Source organism: Ricinus communis, chromosome 9 (genome assembly GCF_019578655.1).
Source record: "Ricinus communis isolate WT05 ecotype wild-type chromosome 9, ASM1957865v1, whole genome shotgun sequence".
NCBI classification, from domain to species: Eukaryota; Viridiplantae; Streptophyta; class Magnoliopsida; order Malpighiales; family Euphorbiaceae; genus Ricinus; species Ricinus communis.
In genome coordinates, this window is record NC_063264.1 from 4,753,943 (window position 1) to 4,773,142 (window position 19,200).

General features: G+C 33.7%; 4 protein-coding genes across 19 annotated transcripts; 1 reads left to right on the top strand and 3 right to left on the bottom strand.

The window, feature by feature from the left end:
* Positions 1-132: 132 nt before the first annotated feature.
* On the bottom strand, positions 133-4,612 carry LOC8265752. Its single transcript, XM_048379525.1, has 2 exons — positions 3,608-4,612; positions 133-771 (listed from the first exon to the last, which is right to left on the bottom strand). Exons 1-2 carry the CDS (start codon positions 3,838-3,840, stop codon positions 714-716), a joined length of 291 nt encoding a protein of 96 aa, XP_048235482.1. The 5' UTR covers positions 3,841-4,612; the 3' UTR covers positions 133-713.
* A 783-nt stretch (positions 4,613-5,395) lies between these two features.
* LOC8265751 (actin-related protein 2/3 complex subunit 2B) lies at positions 5,396-10,925 on the top strand. 4 transcript variants are annotated; one of them, XM_048379424.1, is made up of 10 exons: positions 5,400-5,888; positions 6,936-7,002; positions 7,237-7,444; positions 8,070-8,203; positions 9,002-9,079; positions 9,192-9,324; positions 9,619-9,710; positions 9,814-9,870; positions 10,071-10,122; positions 10,550-10,925. In XM_048379424.1, exons 1-10 carry the CDS (start codon positions 5,830-5,832, stop codon positions 10,747-10,749), a joined length of 1,080 nt encoding a protein of 359 aa, XP_048235381.1. In that variant the 5' UTR covers positions 5,400-5,829; the 3' UTR covers positions 10,750-10,925. The 4 variants fall into 4 exon arrangements, with proteins under 4 accessions (XP_048235383.1, XP_048235381.1, XP_048235382.1 ...); XM_048379423.1 differs by having other exon boundaries at positions 5,403-5,888; positions 8,037-8,203; XM_048379426.1 differs by lacking the exon at positions 10,071-10,122 and having other exon boundaries at positions 5,396-5,888; positions 8,037-8,203; positions 9,814-9,914; positions 10,554-10,925.
* On the bottom strand, positions 8,825-13,608 carry LOC8265750. 12 transcript variants are annotated; one of them, XR_007217379.1, is made up of 3 exons: positions 12,478-13,608; positions 10,002-10,073; positions 8,825-9,347 (listed from the first exon to the last, which is right to left on the bottom strand). XR_007217379.1 is itself a non-coding variant. In XM_048379429.1 (2 exons), exon 1 carries the CDS (start codon positions 13,348-13,350, stop codon positions 12,481-12,483), a length of 870 nt encoding a protein of 289 aa, XP_048235386.1. In that variant the 5' UTR covers positions 13,351-13,608; the 3' UTR covers positions 8,825-9,342; positions 12,478-12,480. The 12 variants fall into 12 exon arrangements, 4 of the variants coding, with proteins under 4 accessions (XP_048235386.1, XP_048235385.1, XP_048235384.1 ...); XR_007217378.1 differs by having other exon boundaries at positions 8,825-9,553; XR_007217375.1 differs by having other exon boundaries at positions 8,858-9,553; positions 11,082-13,607.
* A 542-nt stretch (positions 13,609-14,150) lies between these two features.
* LOC8265749 (probable metal-nicotianamine transporter YSL6) lies at positions 14,151-16,804 on the bottom strand. Of its 2 annotated transcripts, none has more exons than XM_002528326.4 (2): positions 16,585-16,804; positions 14,151-16,349 (listed from the first exon to the last, which is right to left on the bottom strand). In XM_002528326.4, the coding sequence occupies exon 2, from the start codon at positions 16,279-16,281 to the stop codon at positions 14,272-14,274; it is 2,010 nt and encodes a 669-aa protein (XP_002528372.2). In that variant the 5' UTR covers positions 16,282-16,349; positions 16,585-16,804; the 3' UTR covers positions 14,151-14,271. The 2 variants fall into 2 exon arrangements, with proteins under 2 accessions (XP_002528372.2, XP_015580349.2); XM_015724863.3 differs by having other exon boundaries at positions 14,151-16,370.
* Between the last annotated feature and the right edge of the window lie 2,396 nt (positions 16,805-19,200).

Genomic DNA, 19,200 nt, shown 5'->3' on the forward strand with positions numbered 1-19,200 from the left:
CACTTGTGGACCACGACTAAAGAGTCTGAAAGAAAAAAGAGGTATTGGTTCGGATCTGTTAAGACTATGAATCAGGAATCAATTAGTGAAGTTTTCTGAAAGCTTCTAGAAACAATGCATAGGCACTATAACTGAATCAAAATGTACATTAGTTCATACTCATCTCAGGAGCTTAGCGAAACGAGGTTCAATGGAGGAGAACTTGATAACTTATCCTGTAAACATGCAGGGCCTAATCTGACACAAAAGATGCTCCTAATCAAAATAAAATAATTAGAGTTTGAAGTAACTGCAACTTGTGCAAACAATCATCAAAAGTAATCTGGTGTGGTCTTCATCTCTCACATATCAGCATGTCAGGCTGAAAATGATTAATTCTTACACACATGTTCAGCTTGTGATCATGCAAGCTTGGTCGCATTATTGCTATCTTCTTCAGTTCCTGAGATGACATTCATCTCAGTTTGTAGCTGCTTGTGATCAAAATTATCACATAAGTCAAGAACTGGTATTAAATCTCACTTTGGCAAGCAGCACAAAAATGTGGGAAAGCATGACATGTTGCCTTCTCAGCCTTTAAAAGTTTGGTCCTTGAATAAGAAGTTGAAAAGTAGCCCTGTCACATTCACTTCCAATTATCAAATGCGTGGTCATAAAAAGAATGCTTCATTGACTTATCCTGCAGATACCTACAAATCATCATACTAAAGTATCTACATTATGGTACAGATGCAAGAATCCGTCTCCTCTTCATCAGAATCGCTGTTGTCACTGCAGGCACAAATAGAAAAAGCAAGGAGTCAGGGGCAAATAAAGTCATCAATTTTAAAATCTGCAGGTAGCTATTCAATGATCTAGTAAATAATACCACAGAACTTCATCTGTTGTCGCCTTTTTCAGTTATATATCAATGCAGAGTAGCAGAATTGATGATATTCTGAGTAAGCAAATGGTCCAGGTACCCAACCAATCAATTTTCTTTTTTAGGTAGTTCACCGGGTTTTTACAGCTACAAACATAATAACATGATTGGACATGAGTGTCGTAGTCACTGAATGTTTTAAGTTAAAATTCGCTCACCAGTTTGTCCTGCAAATATCCATATTACACTGGACAGCAGGTCAACATTTAAAGTCATGAGAACTGACAATAGAAAATTATATCACTAGGGACTTGCCGCTAACAGAGAGCTATGATTAAATTACAACTGGAAGCCACATGTTGTTCAATCTCCGGAATGTAAATTCATGCAGCTTTACAAGACAAAGTGCCAACTTATTTATGCCTCAAACTACTTAATACAAACATGGGCTGAGAAACATGAATAACAGGAGTTTGTTCATCAGAAAGCACCAATTTGAATCAATCAAATATAGAACAAAAAAAGAAGAAGCAAAGAGACAGTTGTCATGTTCGAACAAAAAAAATTACCAGACCGGCTTTTAGTTTCATTCCTTATCATCTCTCATTCTTCTCAGTCCTAATTCCTAATACATCCCCTGCTCTCAGCTTCCCAAATATTTAACACAGAGTGGGCAATGGCTTTAGGAAATAAATTGATTCGCTTCTGACTTCTTCTCTTGCAAGTTCCTCTTAATCAGCAAACAACTAGTTTAATAAAATTCTTTTTCCAACTTAATGCGAGCAGAGTCAATGTGATAAAGCATTCACTCATTTCATTTCTCACTGCCAAAGGAGCCTAAATTCAGCAGTTCAGGAGTAAGGATTGGTAGCAATACTATATCCTCACTATAGTGCCTTCTTCTTGTTTACTTGATGATAACTAGAACATCAAATAAGCTATACCACTAAATTGCAATGAGTCGACTCAAAAACAGAGGACCATTCTCTATAAAGTCTACTAGAAAGAACAAAACCTGTGAAGAGAACCAAAAAACAAGTAAAAGAAAGAGAACCCACTTGGCCACAGTAGTTCAGAATTGAAACTAGGTTAATGTGATGCAACAAGGGAGTCAGTGACAGAGAGAAAAATCCTGATGCCATGTATTTGGTCCAATCCTTGGAATAACATTACTTGTAATCTAGAATTCAAAGAAAGGCAAGTTATCATCTCTGATTTATTTTTTATCTCTTAAAACCTCATAATTTTTTTATAAGAGTCTGTTGAAAGACATAAGCAGGTGGGAGATGTAGACGCTACTGCCTCTAACATTTATTATAAAAAAGAACAAGTCAAATAGATAACTGAACCCAAGAGCTTTCACAACATACAACAGATACTAGAGAGATGAGGCATGCAGGCAATGGACACAAGACTGTGAACACCTATATTAAAGTTTCATCATTCAAAGACCATTTATCTGTGCTCTTCCAGAAAAAACTCTACTCAACAATACGTTTAATGTGAATCTAGCTAGAGAAAAAAATTACAGAACTACAACGTTGACTGAAAGTAAAGAAGCGTGTAAGTTAAAGTGGCATGATTATGCCAACCGTTCTCCTCTATACAAAAAAACCTAACTGTAGCTTATGCTTTGTGCACTCTCTATATATCACATAAGTGTGCATAGACAAATAAATCTCCCCTTCCATAAAGAGCTAACATCAGGTTAACAGTCAATTGCAGTTTAAAGGGAGTCTGGAGCCAAACAAAACTGTAGACTGGACACTGTATAGACCAATCAAGTACTCTCAGGAGCAACTTCAATGAAAATAAATTTTTTTACTCTAGAATAAATTAGGTAAGCTTTGGCTGGAGGATTACAGAGAAGATATATTTATATGTAATCAAACTAATAATGCCCAAATAAAGAATATTCGTAATCCAATTTTAACTTCTTACTTAAAAATTAAGTTACTAAAATTTAATTGAGTTAATGAAATATTTGTAAATCTTTTGCTCTAAGAGGTTCAACTATGGAACTCAAATAATCTACTATTTGACGGTGCTACTGAATTTAAGTTTTTTTGGTAGTTTTCACAATTAGGTCTACACACCAACCTCGCTAAGTGTATTGAGAGGCCATTAATCACATAACTCACAACAGGTACTCAGCTACATGCAAGGAAATAAACTGTTGATAAACATAAGAAAAATAGGATAACCAAGACCATCAAGTTTCTAAAGCAAATACATACAAAATTAGGTTTCGACAAACACTAAATGCCAATTAAAAACAAAAGAAAAATTTAAGTGCAAATCACTACCAACAGGTCTGCCATCTCTAGCTACAATAGCATGATAATTCAGGAAACAAAAATGACATCCTCAAGTCAACTCATGTTACAACTTGAAACCTAACCCTAAACAGAGGTTCACACAATAGACACTTCATTCTTGCAATTATGCATGCAGATGACATGTTTAGCCAGGGAGTATAACCTGGTATACTGACATTTACAGCCACAAATCTCCATAACATGGGTACAGTAATTTAAGAACCATCCATATGTACTATTGAATTGGACGTATTCTGATGCAGCGTATTAGACATGCATCCACATTCCATTTGTTGGAATATTGTGCAATTAGATTCGTTTACTTACAATGAGCACATTGATCAGATAAAAACAAAAGCAGCGAGCAAAAATCCAGAAAAAGGGAAAAGAAAAGAAAACTCTAACTTAAAGCAAAAATTATAATTACCTTGGTTCAAATACTAAAACTTCAGCAAGTTTATTCCCATTGTTATCATTCCACTGGACTTTTCTCCTCACTCTTTCTGGATTTCTTGACATACCTCCAGTTCTAGGAGGCAACAAAGTGTTGGATTCACTATAATCTTCTCTATCATCGCTATGGTTCTCAACTTTTTCAGAGTCTACAGTCATCAAAGGCTTATTTGTGAAGCCATTAGTATCCATAACATCCTTATCCATTGGCAATCACACAAACACCAAATATCTTTTTAAAAAAAAAACCGACTTTATCAAACAAAAATGAGCAAAACGTTCAAAGACTTCGCTATTTAACAAGAACCCCAGTTTCCCAGATGATTAAAACATCAAGAATTAACCAACCCAAAACCAAAAATTCAATCTTCCTTGAGTTTAGTAAGATAGCACATCAAAATTTGACAATCTAGCTTTAAAGTCAACGCTCATTTTGAAATGATCAAGCTTCAAAAAAGATAGAATCAAGAAACCTAAAACAACAAGAAAATTTAAAGAGACAAGATGACACAAAATTGACAAGAAAAATTTAAGGCTTTAATACAAAGCAAAGCAAAAGAACGATAAAAGAAGTTTCACTTTTTATCAGATTAGATGTATGAAAGTAACAATAAGGCAAAGAGCAATAGATTAACTGACCAGAAAAGAAGATCAAATAATCTTGAAAAAGAGAACATTTAAAAAACAAAATTCACAAACACAAAAAAAAAAAAAAAAAAAAATCCCAATCCTTTCAATCTCGAAAAACTCAATCAAAAAGATTTTGAAGAAAAGGAAGAAACAAATTAGAAGAGACAGGGACAGACAGAGACAGATACAGAGAGAATGAGAGAGTGGGGGTTTTACTTTTCTAGCTTAGATAAAATATTTAATTTGGTCAAAAATTCTTAGTATGACAATCCGACGGCTGTGATGAGATAGACTGTGGGGCCCAAAATTGTACTGCTGGCGCATGTTAGTTAATCTCGTTGTGGTGGCACGTGCGAAGGCTTATTATTACGCTTATGATGATTTACAAGATTAGCTGTCAGATTAAATTTTCTTTTCTTTTCTTTTTTAACTGCATTTATTTAATCATTTGTCAATTTAAATTTATTAATGTCACTGTCAAAAGGTATTGTTTCCCCCTTTGATTCATGATGTTTTAATAAGGTTTTAATGCACATATTTAAATATATTAATTTTTTTATCTAAAATAACTTCTTTTAATAATAACAGAATGAAAACTCAAGCTTGAAACAAACAGCATGTATTTATCCTGGGACATACCAATAGTGTGATTCCTTTTAATAATTACATTAAAGTAATACTGCATGAATTAATCTAATATACTTAGTAGTAATTATTACTCTAGTAGTAATTCATTTGGTATGACAAAATTAATCAATAAATTTTATTAATTAAATTGATAAACTAAAATGGAATAGAATAAGATAATAATTAATAATAAATATACTAAAATACTTAATAATTGTTTTTATCATAAATAAAGTAAATTAAATATTAGTGGCTTAATAATCTAAATCTTATATATATATTTTGGTTCTCTTAGAGATAAAAAGTGAAAAATAACTTGTAATCTTTAGTTTGATAAAATAGTTTAAATCTAAATATTGATATATTTGAAAGCTAATTCATGGAGTGTGAAATTAGAATATGAATCATAAAAGCAAATCGACTGTAATTGCAGCAATTTGATTATGATAGTGCCCTGAGAATGAAAAGGAAAGCACTCTTATCATAAACATGGAAACGGTAAAGACCCTACTCCAAGATTGAGAAACAATGGTTTTTCTTGATATAGTCCTTTTCATATATATATATATATATATATTGGCAAGGAAAAGAGAAATGCAAATCGACTGTAATTGCAGCAATTTGATTTTGGGGACGTGAAACCCACATAAAAAAGAGAATATGCAACTATAGAGGATATGGACAGATGATCTATTCAGGCGTCCTTTACAAAGAAAAGCTAGTGACGGGGAAGAAACAGAGAGAGATGGAGTGGCAGTAGGTGCTTGCTTCAAAGGAAGCTAAGCATCATTGCTACACTTGAAACTTAATTTGTACTCAAAGTTCATATGGACAAATCCATTTTAACCTCAAAGACATGGATATCTTTAGGTGTTATTAATTTTCAAGGTTTACTTTCACCACCCATTTGAGGCTGGGAGATCCTGCTCAGAGCTCACCATGGCATGCTTCGAGAGGGCGTCGCCCGCGCTGAAGGAGATCCTGCTCAAGTTATATCGGTAAGCAAATTTCATCCATGTAATAAGATATAATAGTCTCTTTGTACTCTTCAAATAATTATTTTAGAATTCTGTTGCTTGAACTGTGTCCCCTCTTCTAGCTTCATTTTGAGACTAGGTTTTTCAGGATTAATCATGTTCAAGTACTTGTTGAATATTTGGCAAAAGTCTTTATAGATAAAGGAATAGTCAAATACAATATCACTATCCAGGGAAGCTGTTGGGGTTAGCTTTCCTTATAGCTTATGGAGAGGAAGATGTGTGTTCCAGGTAGATAACCATTAAGCAATTAAGTAAGCTGCAGTAGTTTAGTGGGAGGGGCAAATCCGAATAGTTCCTTCACTAAAAGTTGCTGTGAACAATTCTCTAGCTTGTGGCAAGCAACTGCCACTTCTCAACATTTTCTCCTGACACATTCACAATAGCAAAGAAATTGGAAACAGCTGTTTGATGAGCTTTTTTCTCTATGTTTCTTAGCAAAACATGATATTACGCAGGATGGTATCATATAACCAGAAAAACAAACAAAAACAGAAACAAAAAAAGTAAAACAAAACAAACACTAAAGCATTGACATTGAACAATGCAATATAGAAAAATACATTTGAATTGAGTTGACTTTCTGACTTTGAAGGTAAAAGCATAACGTATTATTTTCCATAATTTACCCTATTTGAGGGAGAGGAAAACACCTACAAAGGGATGTCATGGTATCTGCTAGAATTTCTTTTATTTTTTCTTATATTTCTGGGCACTCGTAATATAATATTACCTTATACCCTATAGAATCATCTTAACCCTGCTTTAAGGTCTCCATATGAGCATTCTGCACATGCAGACATCAGATGTGAATATTCAATACCCTGTTTGGTTGGATGAGGAAATGAAAAGGAAAGCTAAAAGCTGTGCCGAATAGTAGAATATTGCTGCTAAGAAAAATTTGAAAAATCTTTCTTCTCAGCAAGTAATTAGGCTTGTAGCTGAAGATGCATTCCGTTTTGTACAGAAAGGTACATGACAATCGATATTCTTTTTTCTTCGTGACAGTGCTAAAAAACCTTTGGATATTGATCATCACTTGTATGAATTTGGGTCTGTAGAATACCACATTCAGGTAAATCTTGCAGAACTTGACTTCTTTTAACATCTACTTTCCACTTGATTAAATTAATGTTGGCTAACATTTTCAATGAAAAGAACTGAGGTTCGATGTTAGAGACATTTTTATTATCTTACTTCTCACAGTCCATGCACGTGCAAGTGCATTAATGTATAGTAGGTGTCTTTATTCTTACTTTTTAACTAGCCTCCAAAATCTATTTGAGAATTTCTCTGATGAGTTTGACAGTCTTCAGCAACAGACCCACATCATAAATTCCTGTCAATATCAACTCCGCTTCTGTCCCAAGGAGTTCTGCAATCATATGGGTTCTCCCCATACACTACACGGATGATAAAGGAAGTTTGCTCTGATGCTGTAGAGATTGTTGAACCGCCAAGAGAAGGATACCAGCTCACTCTAAAACTTAACTTTGCCAAGATTCCAAGTGAAAAAGGTTTATTGCTACTCTAAATCCCCCTATATGTTCAACTGCATAGGAACATTTTTCAAAGCCTACCTTGCTTACTTCTGAGAATGCTATTGCTTCTAAATGTAAGAGCAGTTTTTAGTCGAATTGAAATAGTTTCTCGAGTAATCCTAGACTGACTTCTAATTTATTAATTTTCTACCAGTCCTATTAACCCATATGAAGGATAAAGACGATATGACTAGGGCAATACAAGGTAAAATTACGATATGCAGAGGAATAGAAAACTTAGCTCTTAAAGCAAAGAAGGGTAAGAAACCTTGATAAAGCGAATGAGAAACGCCGCCAAAGATATCCGCATGATAAACTGACTGAGAAACTAACAAGACCTTGAAAATAAAACAATTTCATCCTAAACCCAACAAGAGAGATGAGTGTAGACTGAGTGCTAAAACCAAAAGAAAAATTAACAGGGCAAGAGAAAGTTTTAATCACGGGTTTGCACCTGCCATTTTGATATAGTAGACAACTGGAGAAGCTTATGCTCCAACATGGCTGTCCTTTATCCCAACAGTTTTCGGCTTGTTTTCATTCTCATTGCATATATGCTTCTGTCCAGATTCTGAAAAAGTGATTAGACGAATTTCTTCAGTGCAAGCAGTAATACTGAGTTCCCAGCTGAAAGAAATGTTGGAGAATGTCAATTCCCAGGGTACGTCTGAGGGGACAAATAAACCAATCAAACTCGTCTATCACCCAAGAGAGCCCTTTTATGTCGTCAAAAAGGTAATTTCTACATCACAAGGTACTTTTAGTTCTTCACCATATCAGACTTCATGAAAAGATATCGTGAGGAAATGACAATTTCCAGAATTTAAAAATGTTAGTCAAACCAATAATTTTAACTCACAATAAGCCTTATCTTCCCATCATATATATGATAAACTCAAACCTGTTAAGAAAATCTTGAAGTTCGTGAATTTATTTTTTCAACCACTAAACTTTTCCAGAATGCCATAAATCCACGGTCTAGCCAGATACCTCTAAGGTAAATTCATGAACTAAGCTAGCAGTCTACACTTTCCCATGGACAAAGTTTATTTCAATTCCAAGCAATTACAAGTATTTCAGAATTTTGTATAATCACGAAATTCATAAGAATAGTTTTTCAACCACTTAATTTTTCCAGAATGCCATAAATCCAAAGTCTAGCCTGATACCTGTAAAGTAATTCATGAACTAATCTAGCAGTCCACGCTTTCTCATAGACAAAGTTCTTTTCAATTCCAAGCATTTTATATTTGAGCAGCCTAACAAGAGCTTAACTGCTTATAGCCTCTGCCTAATATCCATAGAACTCTGCTAAAAACAGATTAGAGAAAGATTCACCAAAAGCTAAGTTCTAGGTCAAAGACAATCAAAAACCATCCACTTGCTTGATATAGTCAAAGATTCAAAATATATTGCACTCGCCTTTCAGGATTGGCAATAGGGTTTCTTCCAAATTCTAATACATAAAGATTCCTATGCATTTTATCCAAAACAAGATTGTCTAAAGCTAAAGTAAATTAATGTGCTGGACAGACACAAAAAATCACTGCAGTATTTCCAATGCGCTTTAAAGAACCTTCAGATGTGATTATTGCGACAGCCTTTTTTCAGGTTTGTTATACTGCAGATATCCTCATTCTCTTAGCCCTATATCTCTTCTTGGTTAACTTGGACATGACAGTATCTTATCATTTTATCTCCTTTCCTTCTTCAAATTCAATAGGAACTCATGGATGTTGGAAGTTCAGAAAAATGGGCTAAAGCACCGCCATGTACTTGGTCCCCTATTCCTCCACCAGAACTGAGAGGAGAGACTTTAGAAGATTTAAGCACCAATGGAGGGTTTGTTTCTTTTGGTATCCTGTTTCCCTATCCTGAACTTAAAATCACACAGAGCATGGTTTAAGCAGTATGACCAATAAGTCTGAAAAATAATATCATGAACAGAGTATAATGACATGATGGCTAATCATAATTTACATACAAATTTACAAACTGCATATACTAAATTCAACGACTATACGTCTTTCCTTTGACAATAAATGACAAAATTTAATTTTCCCTTCCACGTTTGAGTTCTTTTCCCTACATAAAAGGAAAAAGACAAGGTTGAGCATGTTCACACTGACATATTTATTGCCATGTTTCAGATATTTCATCACGGCATGTTGAAGGTAAAAAACTAGATAAGACTGTATGGAGTCTATTAAACTTCTATGCCTATGTGAAAAATCATGTAAAGGTAATATTTCTATAAAAGAATTGTTTTTTTTGTATGCTTATTTTGTTGAAGAGTGCAGTGCATATAATCATATTATCTTGGCTGACAAAGAGTTTTTGAACAGTGCACTAGAGGTTTCATACAGAGAAGGATGCAAAAGCGTTTGGAAAGCTTGGTTGAGGTACTCGAAGAAACATGGTTTTTTCTTTTACTTTTCTTTTTAGAGTTTTCTGCTACACACAAAAAGGCTGGTTTTTGGACTGAGCCTAGCAACTTAATAATTGCAAAATAGCAAGTTCTAAATGAAATTACTTCAGCGACCGTCAACAAGAGACTGAGCTAAGAAAGCAACAAGACTGATTCTTTTATTGCAACTTGCAGGGCCTGCAAAAGGGAAATTCGGAACAAAATGAGGATGGTACAAAGGTTAAAGGTATGTCTCAGCTGATTGATGTTTGTAAAGACAACTTAGACAATAAGTTCAAGAAAGACAAATCACATACTATCTTCTGTCAAAGGCACCAAAGGGTGTTCCCATTAGTGGAGCCAGAAATAAATTTAAAGGGGCCAAAGTTTCACAACAAAACTAAATTTTAAAATATATATACATACATCAATATACCCACTTTTAGAATTTATCCCACTTACGGGGGCCATAGTCCCCCTCATTCCCTGCCTTCGCCAGTGGGTGTTCCTGAATTATATGCAGAGCTGAGAAATACTTGGATAAGAGAACTCATTGAAGTAGGACTTTTACATTAATAACTAATTTGCTGATTAGTCTCATCAGCATAACCTTTACAAGCAAAAAAAGATTTATTTTATGTTTTGATTCTATTCATATTTAGTTTTCCTCGCAGCAAGTGCAGGTTGTAAATATGTTAAAAAACTGGTCAGTTTTCCAAAAACTGTAATGCTTAAACGGAGATGTGCTGAGCTGACCAGAAAGATCAAGCAAATTCGTTTTCGAATTAAAATCCATGGATTTAGGCGTTTTCGGAGACGTTGGTTGACAATGCCAAAATGTTCTTCTCCACTCGGATATACTAAACTAGATTAATTCACATCCCATATTGAATATTTTTATTGGCAATCACGATATGTAATTCTGTATCACATGTGGGATTTTATTTTTTCACTACTGTTAGTAAAAGCCTTTTCTCATAGCAGTATATTCTGAACTCTTATGTTATTCAAGTCTACTTGGATTATAGCAAAGCGATTTTAGAAGCATCAGAGCAAGCATATTAAAGTATTAATTAACCATACAGATAACTATTACATGCTAAGAAGTTTATGGCAAATATCAATTAATGCACAAAAAGGAAATAGCAGAATAAATAAGCATGACTTTTCTATGTTATGACATTTACTAGAAAGGATCTTACATACCTGCTGCCTCTAGTGCTATGTAAGTCTGAGAATTGAATGCCTTGCAGACTTGCATTGCTTCAAAGAGCCTTTAAATTGAACCATAATGGGATGAAAGAATTTAAAAACCCAGCAAGATGATACAAAGATTTTGCAGTTCTCCACTTATGAACTATAACCTCAATGAGAGATGATTCGTCTTGCTAATATCCAAGGAGACCAAGGGGGTGCAACCCAGTAGCCAAAAAATCCTCTACAAGATAACTATAAGGTAAAACTTTACATCCTAGCTATCAGGTGAAATCTTAGTCACCGGGGAACTAAGATCTACTAAATTTTGTGGGAGTCGAATATCAAAAAGTAATAAACTGCAGTTCAATCTCCTGAAGCCTAATGAATCAGTGGCTAATGTCATCCATTTAACTTCTTAGATTCTAACAACATTCTCTCTTTATAACTATAAAATGAAGCCATCCGTCGTATTCAAACAAAGGGAACCAAGGAATTTGACTAATATAAACTGTGAAATGAACCAAGAGGATCCCAAAATCTTCAAGAGATATCCATTTCCCTTCATTTTCTGAATGCTCCATATGTGTTTTCCATATGTGACCTCGTAAAGCTATATGTGCCCATGTTAACAAATGCCATCATATGAACCATGGTTTTTTGATATTAGATTATTAGACACTCTAAAATTAGGGTAACGCGCATCTCTTTTCTCTCTTCTGCACTCCAAAATCCTTGGCTGTAAAATTTGAGCTAAGAACTGAAAATTCAAATCTTTAGATGTCAAATCTGTGATTTATGTTTTTCTTTTTTAACGTTGATATCAGCAAATACCAACATGTTCACAAATTATTTCCTGGCTCCTGCATGTAAGTGGCATTGCATTCATTTCCTTTATGAAACCTCTCAAGACAAGTACAATAATAAATGAGTTGAGCTCAAACTGCTTCAAGGGACGGCACTCTATCAGAGGCAGTATTAAAATTATGGACAATCTTTTCTTTTAATAAAACATTATTAGAGAACTTCTGAACCATATCTCCTTCTTTTAGAAGTTAGAACAAGAAACGAAAAAAAGAAAGAGATTCAGAAAACTTCATTTGGTTCTGTTGTAAAACATTAATATCATATTAAGCCAAATGGATATGAGGACTTTGCGCAAATTGTAAATTGCACCAGACTTCTTTGTGGCATTTGCATCATAAGCTTAGACAAATAACAATGTGAAGCTAGGAACACTAGTGGGATTATTCATTAACCTCATGTAATATTTCCAAAACTTGCAGCTAACCTACTTAACAATATTCTTTGTGAATGCAAACCTTCTAGAATAAAAATAGTTAAACTTGAAAGCAAAATTGTGTATCATAAATACAACGGAGATAAAAGAAAGGCAAAAAGGCCATACACTTCATTCCAGCTCAAATTCAGGAGGCGTGCGCATCAAAGTACTATCAGATTCAAGCCCTGCCAGCAATGGACCACTTGTCTCACCATGCCTTGAATTCCGATGACTTGATAATATAGCAAACATCCCCAAGCTTACAAGCAAGACCCCAATGGCATGCCCAATAAACAACAAATTAACCAATGCCACGCCCCTTAATCCATCCTCTTCAAGATCGCACTTTAATACAGCATTTTCATTATCCATCAAAACCGTTATCTTATGACACCCTTTAAAAGCAAAAACATCAGTATACAAACACAATCCAGCTTGTAAAAACCAAGTCCCTTTAAGAACCAACCCACAACACAAACAAAACTCGATAAAAAAAGCACTAGGCTTAATAGCCAAGTACAGACAACAACAACCACAAATGATAGTCAAATCACCACACAAACGATAAACAACCTCACTGACAAGACCAGAAATCCCTTTCCCAATTACTAAATTCTCCAAAAAGAAAACAATCCCAGAACATACAAACAAGAAACTATCATTAACAAGTAATGGGTCAACGTTACCATGTAAAAGAAACAAAATTGTTAAAACCCAGTAAAGAAAAAGAACCAAAGCTTGTTGCAAGAACGAGAAATGGTAAGTTGGGCGACCATTAAATGTCAAGAAAATGAAAACTTCAGAGAAAGAAGCAACTGGGAGAGCTATTGTAAGGATAAATAAATCAAGATTTTTCCATTTAGGATCAGAAAGATACCAACTTTTGGATCTGAAAAGAGATGGGTTCTTGAGGAAATGAGAGGTGGAGCAGTAGAGGCGTCTCAGCCCTATAGGAAGGAGAAAAAGGGTGGCCGTGAAATGGGTCGCCATTGAAGCCATTTTCTTTTGTGTTTTTTTTCGGTCGTACGTCGCTGTTTTCTCTGTTCATGTTCTGTACTATGCATTCTCCATTTGTCTTACAAGAATGTCTTGAGAAAATGTCATACACGTTCTTTCGTTTGGCAAGTATTATTCTTTTAATAATTATACTTTCGGGTAAGAAACCGTGTGGACTCCTCTGCCCGATTCTGATTCTGATCAGAAACTCAGTCCAAACAAACAGGTTAATAGTGCATAGAGCTTCGAACCAAAACCGGACCTAAAGTTTGAAATAAAGATTCAACTTCGTGTAAATAGCAAGCGTATCATAATTAATAAGAGATTATATATATATATATATATATATATATATATATATATATGAATTTTATATTTTAATATTAAATAATTAATATTATATTATATTATTTAAAATTAGTAAATATATATTAATTATTTATAAATTTAACGTGTATAAATAGAAATAATATATAAATTCTAGTCATTTAAAATGTTAAACTATTTATCAAATTTGAGATTTTAGTTTAACAGTATTGAATTATTTTTTAATTTCAAATTTCTTTCTTTTTATAAGAAAAAAAAAATTAATTATTAACTCATGTAAGCTAATTTTGGTATATAATTTTAGTGTTTTATTGATTGATGAATAGGGTGTTTTGTTATTGTAGACTTCGGTTTTCTATTGGTAATTTTAGACAGTTATAAATTTGAGCAAACATAGTCTATTAACTACTTCAACTGGAAATTTTAAGGAAATTGGCAAGAAAGCCCGTAGCGACAGTGGCTAAGAAGGCAGCGCATTGAGAAAGCACTGAATACTTGACTTCACTTAAAAAAGATCAGAACATCCACTGATCAAGTTAGTAATGTAATTAAAAAAGGAAATTACAGCAGCTCAACATTAAGAACATGCTTCTCTCTTCATCTCCTTAAAGAAGGCCTAAAGTTCATGCAAACAGGTGGATTGATTCTTGAAATTGAGAGGATGGCAGATGGTATTGTCCATAATCCATCCCCACATATCAACCCTGAAGCAACTGCACCTACATAATCATCTGCATCTTTCTGATTCCTTCTCTCCCAAAAAAATGATAGGGCAGTCCCAATAAACATGTCAATGGCAAAGTTAGCTCCTACAAAAACTGGGATAGCCATTGCCATTGGAATAGGAATATATCTTGAAAGTTTCAATGGAAGTACATCTCTCAGGACATTCATGATCAAAGCCAAGACCAAGAGACTGCAAAATATAACTAAAGAATACTTTGGCAACTCAGAAAATCCGGAAATTCCAAGAATTGCCATTTGCCTAAAAAGAATTGCATATGGAGCTGGATAAGGTCCATTGGGTGATCCAACATCAAATGCAGTCCAAAATAACCAGAAAGTTAATGGTGCAATAACACAACCCATTGTTGTTCCTGCTAACTGGCCTATAAACATAGCCTTGGGAGAAGAAAGAGTTAGGTAAGCTGTCCTGAAATCTTGCATTAAATCAGCTGCAGTAGCGGCACTTGTTACAATTGCACCACAAGCTGCCAATCCAGATATTACACCACCATTTCTTCCGACTAGTGAAGCAATAATGAAAATGCCAATCTTCCCATAAGTACTGAGCATACTCATGTCTGTAAGTCCAGTGCCATAAGAGTTGCAGAAGGCGAAAATGGGTGCAATAGCACAAGAAATGAGTACTACATACCACTTAAGTTGTGGAAAGATTATCGGTATTGTCATTGCTGAAATTATAGTTACAATCATGAACCCACAAGCTGCAAACCAAGAGGGAATTCTGTCTTTCAGGAATATATCATTTCTTCCATTCTGCTCCACAAGTTGTCTCGAGCTTTCTTCATTGGAGACTGGAATGCCATCTTGTCTAGGACTGTTGTGCACTTTCTTCAGAGTTATTGTTACAGTCTTGATTAAATTGTAAAGGCCATCTCCAAGAATAAGTGAAACCGACATGATAACTTTATATCCACCAAGACCTTTAAGATCACTATCATGAAGGCTAGCCGAATACCAATATCCGGATTGTTTTGAAATGAATGGCAACAGAAATCCCTGGAATATGATTGCCCCGAGAAGAATAGAGCAGTTAACTTGGTGAGGACAGATAAGGCCACATCCAACAAGGCTAGGACTGAAATCAAAATAGAATGAATATTTGAAAAGTGTCAATCCAAGGCTTGGAAAATGATCAAATCCACAAGAATCATCAACACCACTAAAGAACCACTTGAAGCAACTCCAACAGAAACTGAAGGTAAAATATTTTCCCAAATAACTCACTTGTTTCTCTGCAAGTTCTGCTCCTTTGCTCGTATGAAAGCTATTAATCAAAATTGCCGTTGCAGTTCCACTAGGATAAGTAAGTTTATAATCTAAGATCATGACCTTCCGTAATGCAACAAGGCTAAAAAGCCCAAGAAAACTTACAACAAATAAGAAACTAACCATCCATCCTAAGCCTGGATTCTTGACATCCTCCGAGCGATTTCCAGGGTAATCAACACCAGTAAGCTCATATATTTTTTCATCCATTGCAAGCAAATATGTACCGAATCCACCACTAGCAGCAAGACCATAACAAGCAACAATACAAGTTTGGATTATAGTATTTTCTTGTCTAGTAAAAGGGGTGTTAGAAAACCCGAATTTCGATATAAAACCAGTCCATATCTTGACAACGAAGAAAGAAACCAATGCGGCAGCTATATTCGCAGAAGGAATAATCCCTGTTGCTAGACTGAGTCTATGAACTAAAATGCAGAACACAGTTCCTAGCAGAGCACTCACCACTAATCCTCTAAAAGTGATCTGATCCGTCCATTCTGGGACGCTATCGGAAATCTTGAAACTAATACTTTGAGATGAGGGAATCAAGGGCTGCAATGTTTCAGGCACAGCAGTGTGCTCTGCTGCCATTTTTAATTTTTCAATTCCAAGATTCAAAAGAGATGCCTGTTGACTTCAAGAACTGCATGCCGGACAACCTGAATTGATCTTTGATCATTCTTATATATGTCGAAATCACAGTATAATTAGCCAAAATCAATAAAAGAATCAGTTAAAACATGACTAAAAACATAACTAAAGATCCCCAACAATAAGCTACGTGGTTAGCAAGCTTAATCACTGCTCATCAATGGACACGTTGTTATATGGTCCTTGGAGTTGCAATACAAATGGAAATTATTAAAAAAACATATACATAAATAGAAAGCTTACCTCAGAATGTGGTTGAGTTGGAATTTAAAGAGCTTCTCGGTTGCAGAAACACCAGAGAAGAAGGTGGCTCTTAGCCGACAAGGTGAGGCAATGACTTGCTTACAGAAACAAAAGGAATTCTGGAAAAAGATTTTTTTGCTGCGCCTGTTGAAATCATAGACTGATTCGCACCATAACTGTTGCCAGCGATCTCTCTACATAGAGTAATATATAAAAGTATGGGTGGGAAGAAATATTTCTTTTTTCCTTTTATAATTTTTTACACTTTTATTAAAATTAATAATTTTATAGTTTAAATATTTAAGTATATATTATTATATATATGAATTTATATAATGAAGGAGTGATATGTAATTAAAAAAAAATACAACAACTATCATGCTTTGAACTTTACATAATCCAATATTGTTAATTATGATTAGTTCCTACTAATATTACTATTAACAAATTTGAGATTTGTTTTTTCTTTTTTTTTTCTCTTTCACACCCTGTACAAAATGACCAATCAAATTAGTTGTAATTGGCTGTTGGATTTGACTTTGATGCTTGACTTATATAGCAAAACCACCATACCATCTTATCTGCAAGTTGACTAATGGAAGTGGGTGAATGTCATTTTCCCTTATTTTGGAGTTATATTATTTAAAAGTTGACCAAATAAAATGTTTTTGTAAACATCTTTGTCTGTTCCTATTTGTACTTTTGTAAATATATATAAGTAGACCAACCATATATTATAATATAAAGGGAAATTGATGGACCGACCAACAAAGTTTTATAAATAAAATATATATTTTTTCTTTTTTAGTGATAATTGGCTTTGTTGCCATTAGAAAATACCCAAAAGCATTCAAGGCATTCTCACAATAGAGTATCACAACTGATGGGATTTAAATATTAAATTTTTAAAAATGAAAGAAGTTAAAACTATATAAAGAAAGATTTGTGATATATTCTTTAAATATTAATGAAACTAGACTTTTTTGCATTCCCAAATTTAAAAAACTATGATATATTTAATATTTTATTATTTTCACTTAAATTTTAATCATTTTTAAAACGATTTAAATGAATTTAAAGGTAAATCCTAAACTATAATTGCTGGCTGCCCAAACATTGTTGAAGTCCAAGAAGGTTACCATCGAGACCAGGGGAACTTAAATTTGTATTCTTGTGTTCTTTTCAATATATTCAATATATTAGTAGCAACTTTAATTCTTAGTTCAACCCATAATAAGCTATATTTTGAATTTAATTTAACTATCCTTAAATTGTATAAGTTAAATTAGATAAATAAATATTAAATGGTTAATTCTATTAGTTTAGGTAAGGAATGAAATGTGAAATTTTTAAAAGTATGTGAACAAAAGTATATGGAAAACAAACATCAGGTACTTATAAATATCCAAAATCAAAATTATTGAATTGACCGTTTTCCCATTTTAGATTGGGAAAATATTTAGATTTGCCCCTCCTTTTTCACTGAATAGTCACCTGAGTCCCTCACCCTTTTTTCCGTTGAAATTAAAAGCTATTTGTCTCTCAAATCTTTCGTCTGAACCCTTGCTAATTTTGATAGATGATGGACTTCAAGTCCATCTAAGGAGTTTGTCTAATTTTAAATAAGCCCATTAAAACTTTAAAATACAAAATTTGACTTCTCTCTCTTTCTTATTTCAAAAGATTATTTCTCTTTTCATGCCCAACTAAAACTCAATTTAAATTTCATTTTTTTTACTCGATAGTTATTTTAAAAATTTAAGAAGACCCTTCTCTCAGTTAAAAGAACACTCTTGCAATCCAAAGTCTTATAATGGCAAGTCAAAACTTCTTTATATCAAATTTTTCGTTTATTCGAATTTTTTTATAAGAGTGAACTCTTTATAAAAACGAGAATTAAGCTCAAAGTTTGTATAGAATTTCAATTTTTCCTCCATCAAATTGAAGTTTCAGATTTGAAAGAAAATATATTTTAAATTGTATTTAAGACTGATATCAAGTTCAACTTGATTTTATAAATTTGTCATGTTGACATCACTTGAAGTTAAGTTTCTTGTGCGGTTTTTCTTCTGTTTTATTTCTTTTTTTTTTTATGACAATTGAAAAATAATGGACAGCGTGTAAATGGGTATTTAATGGTCAACCATTTGGGTCATGATATTAGTGTCATCTTACTATTATGTTCAAATGCTCAATGCAAAAATCTTTTGGCATTGGAAAATGAAAATTTCGATTAGTCTTTCTTTATTTATTTATATATCTGTCTTTATTTTTTGAAATTAGTGCATGCAATAGATGATTTTTTTAGTAAAAATATACTAGAAGGTCATCAATGAATTCAGTATGTCAATTCTTTTCTTATTTAAATCTATTTGTTCAAGTGCCTATTAGTTGAGACAGGGAGACCCACTTTCTCCTTACCTTTGTATCATGTGTGCTAAAGTTTTGTCAGCTCTGGTTGCCAGGGAAGAAAGAAGAGGGCTTCTATCTAGATGTCGTATTTGCAGGGGTGCACCAGGTATTCCTCATCTTCCGTTTGTTGATGACAACTTCTTTTTCTTCAAAGCAAACGAAGTAGAATGTAGAACAATACAAAGGATCTTCTCTTTGTATGAA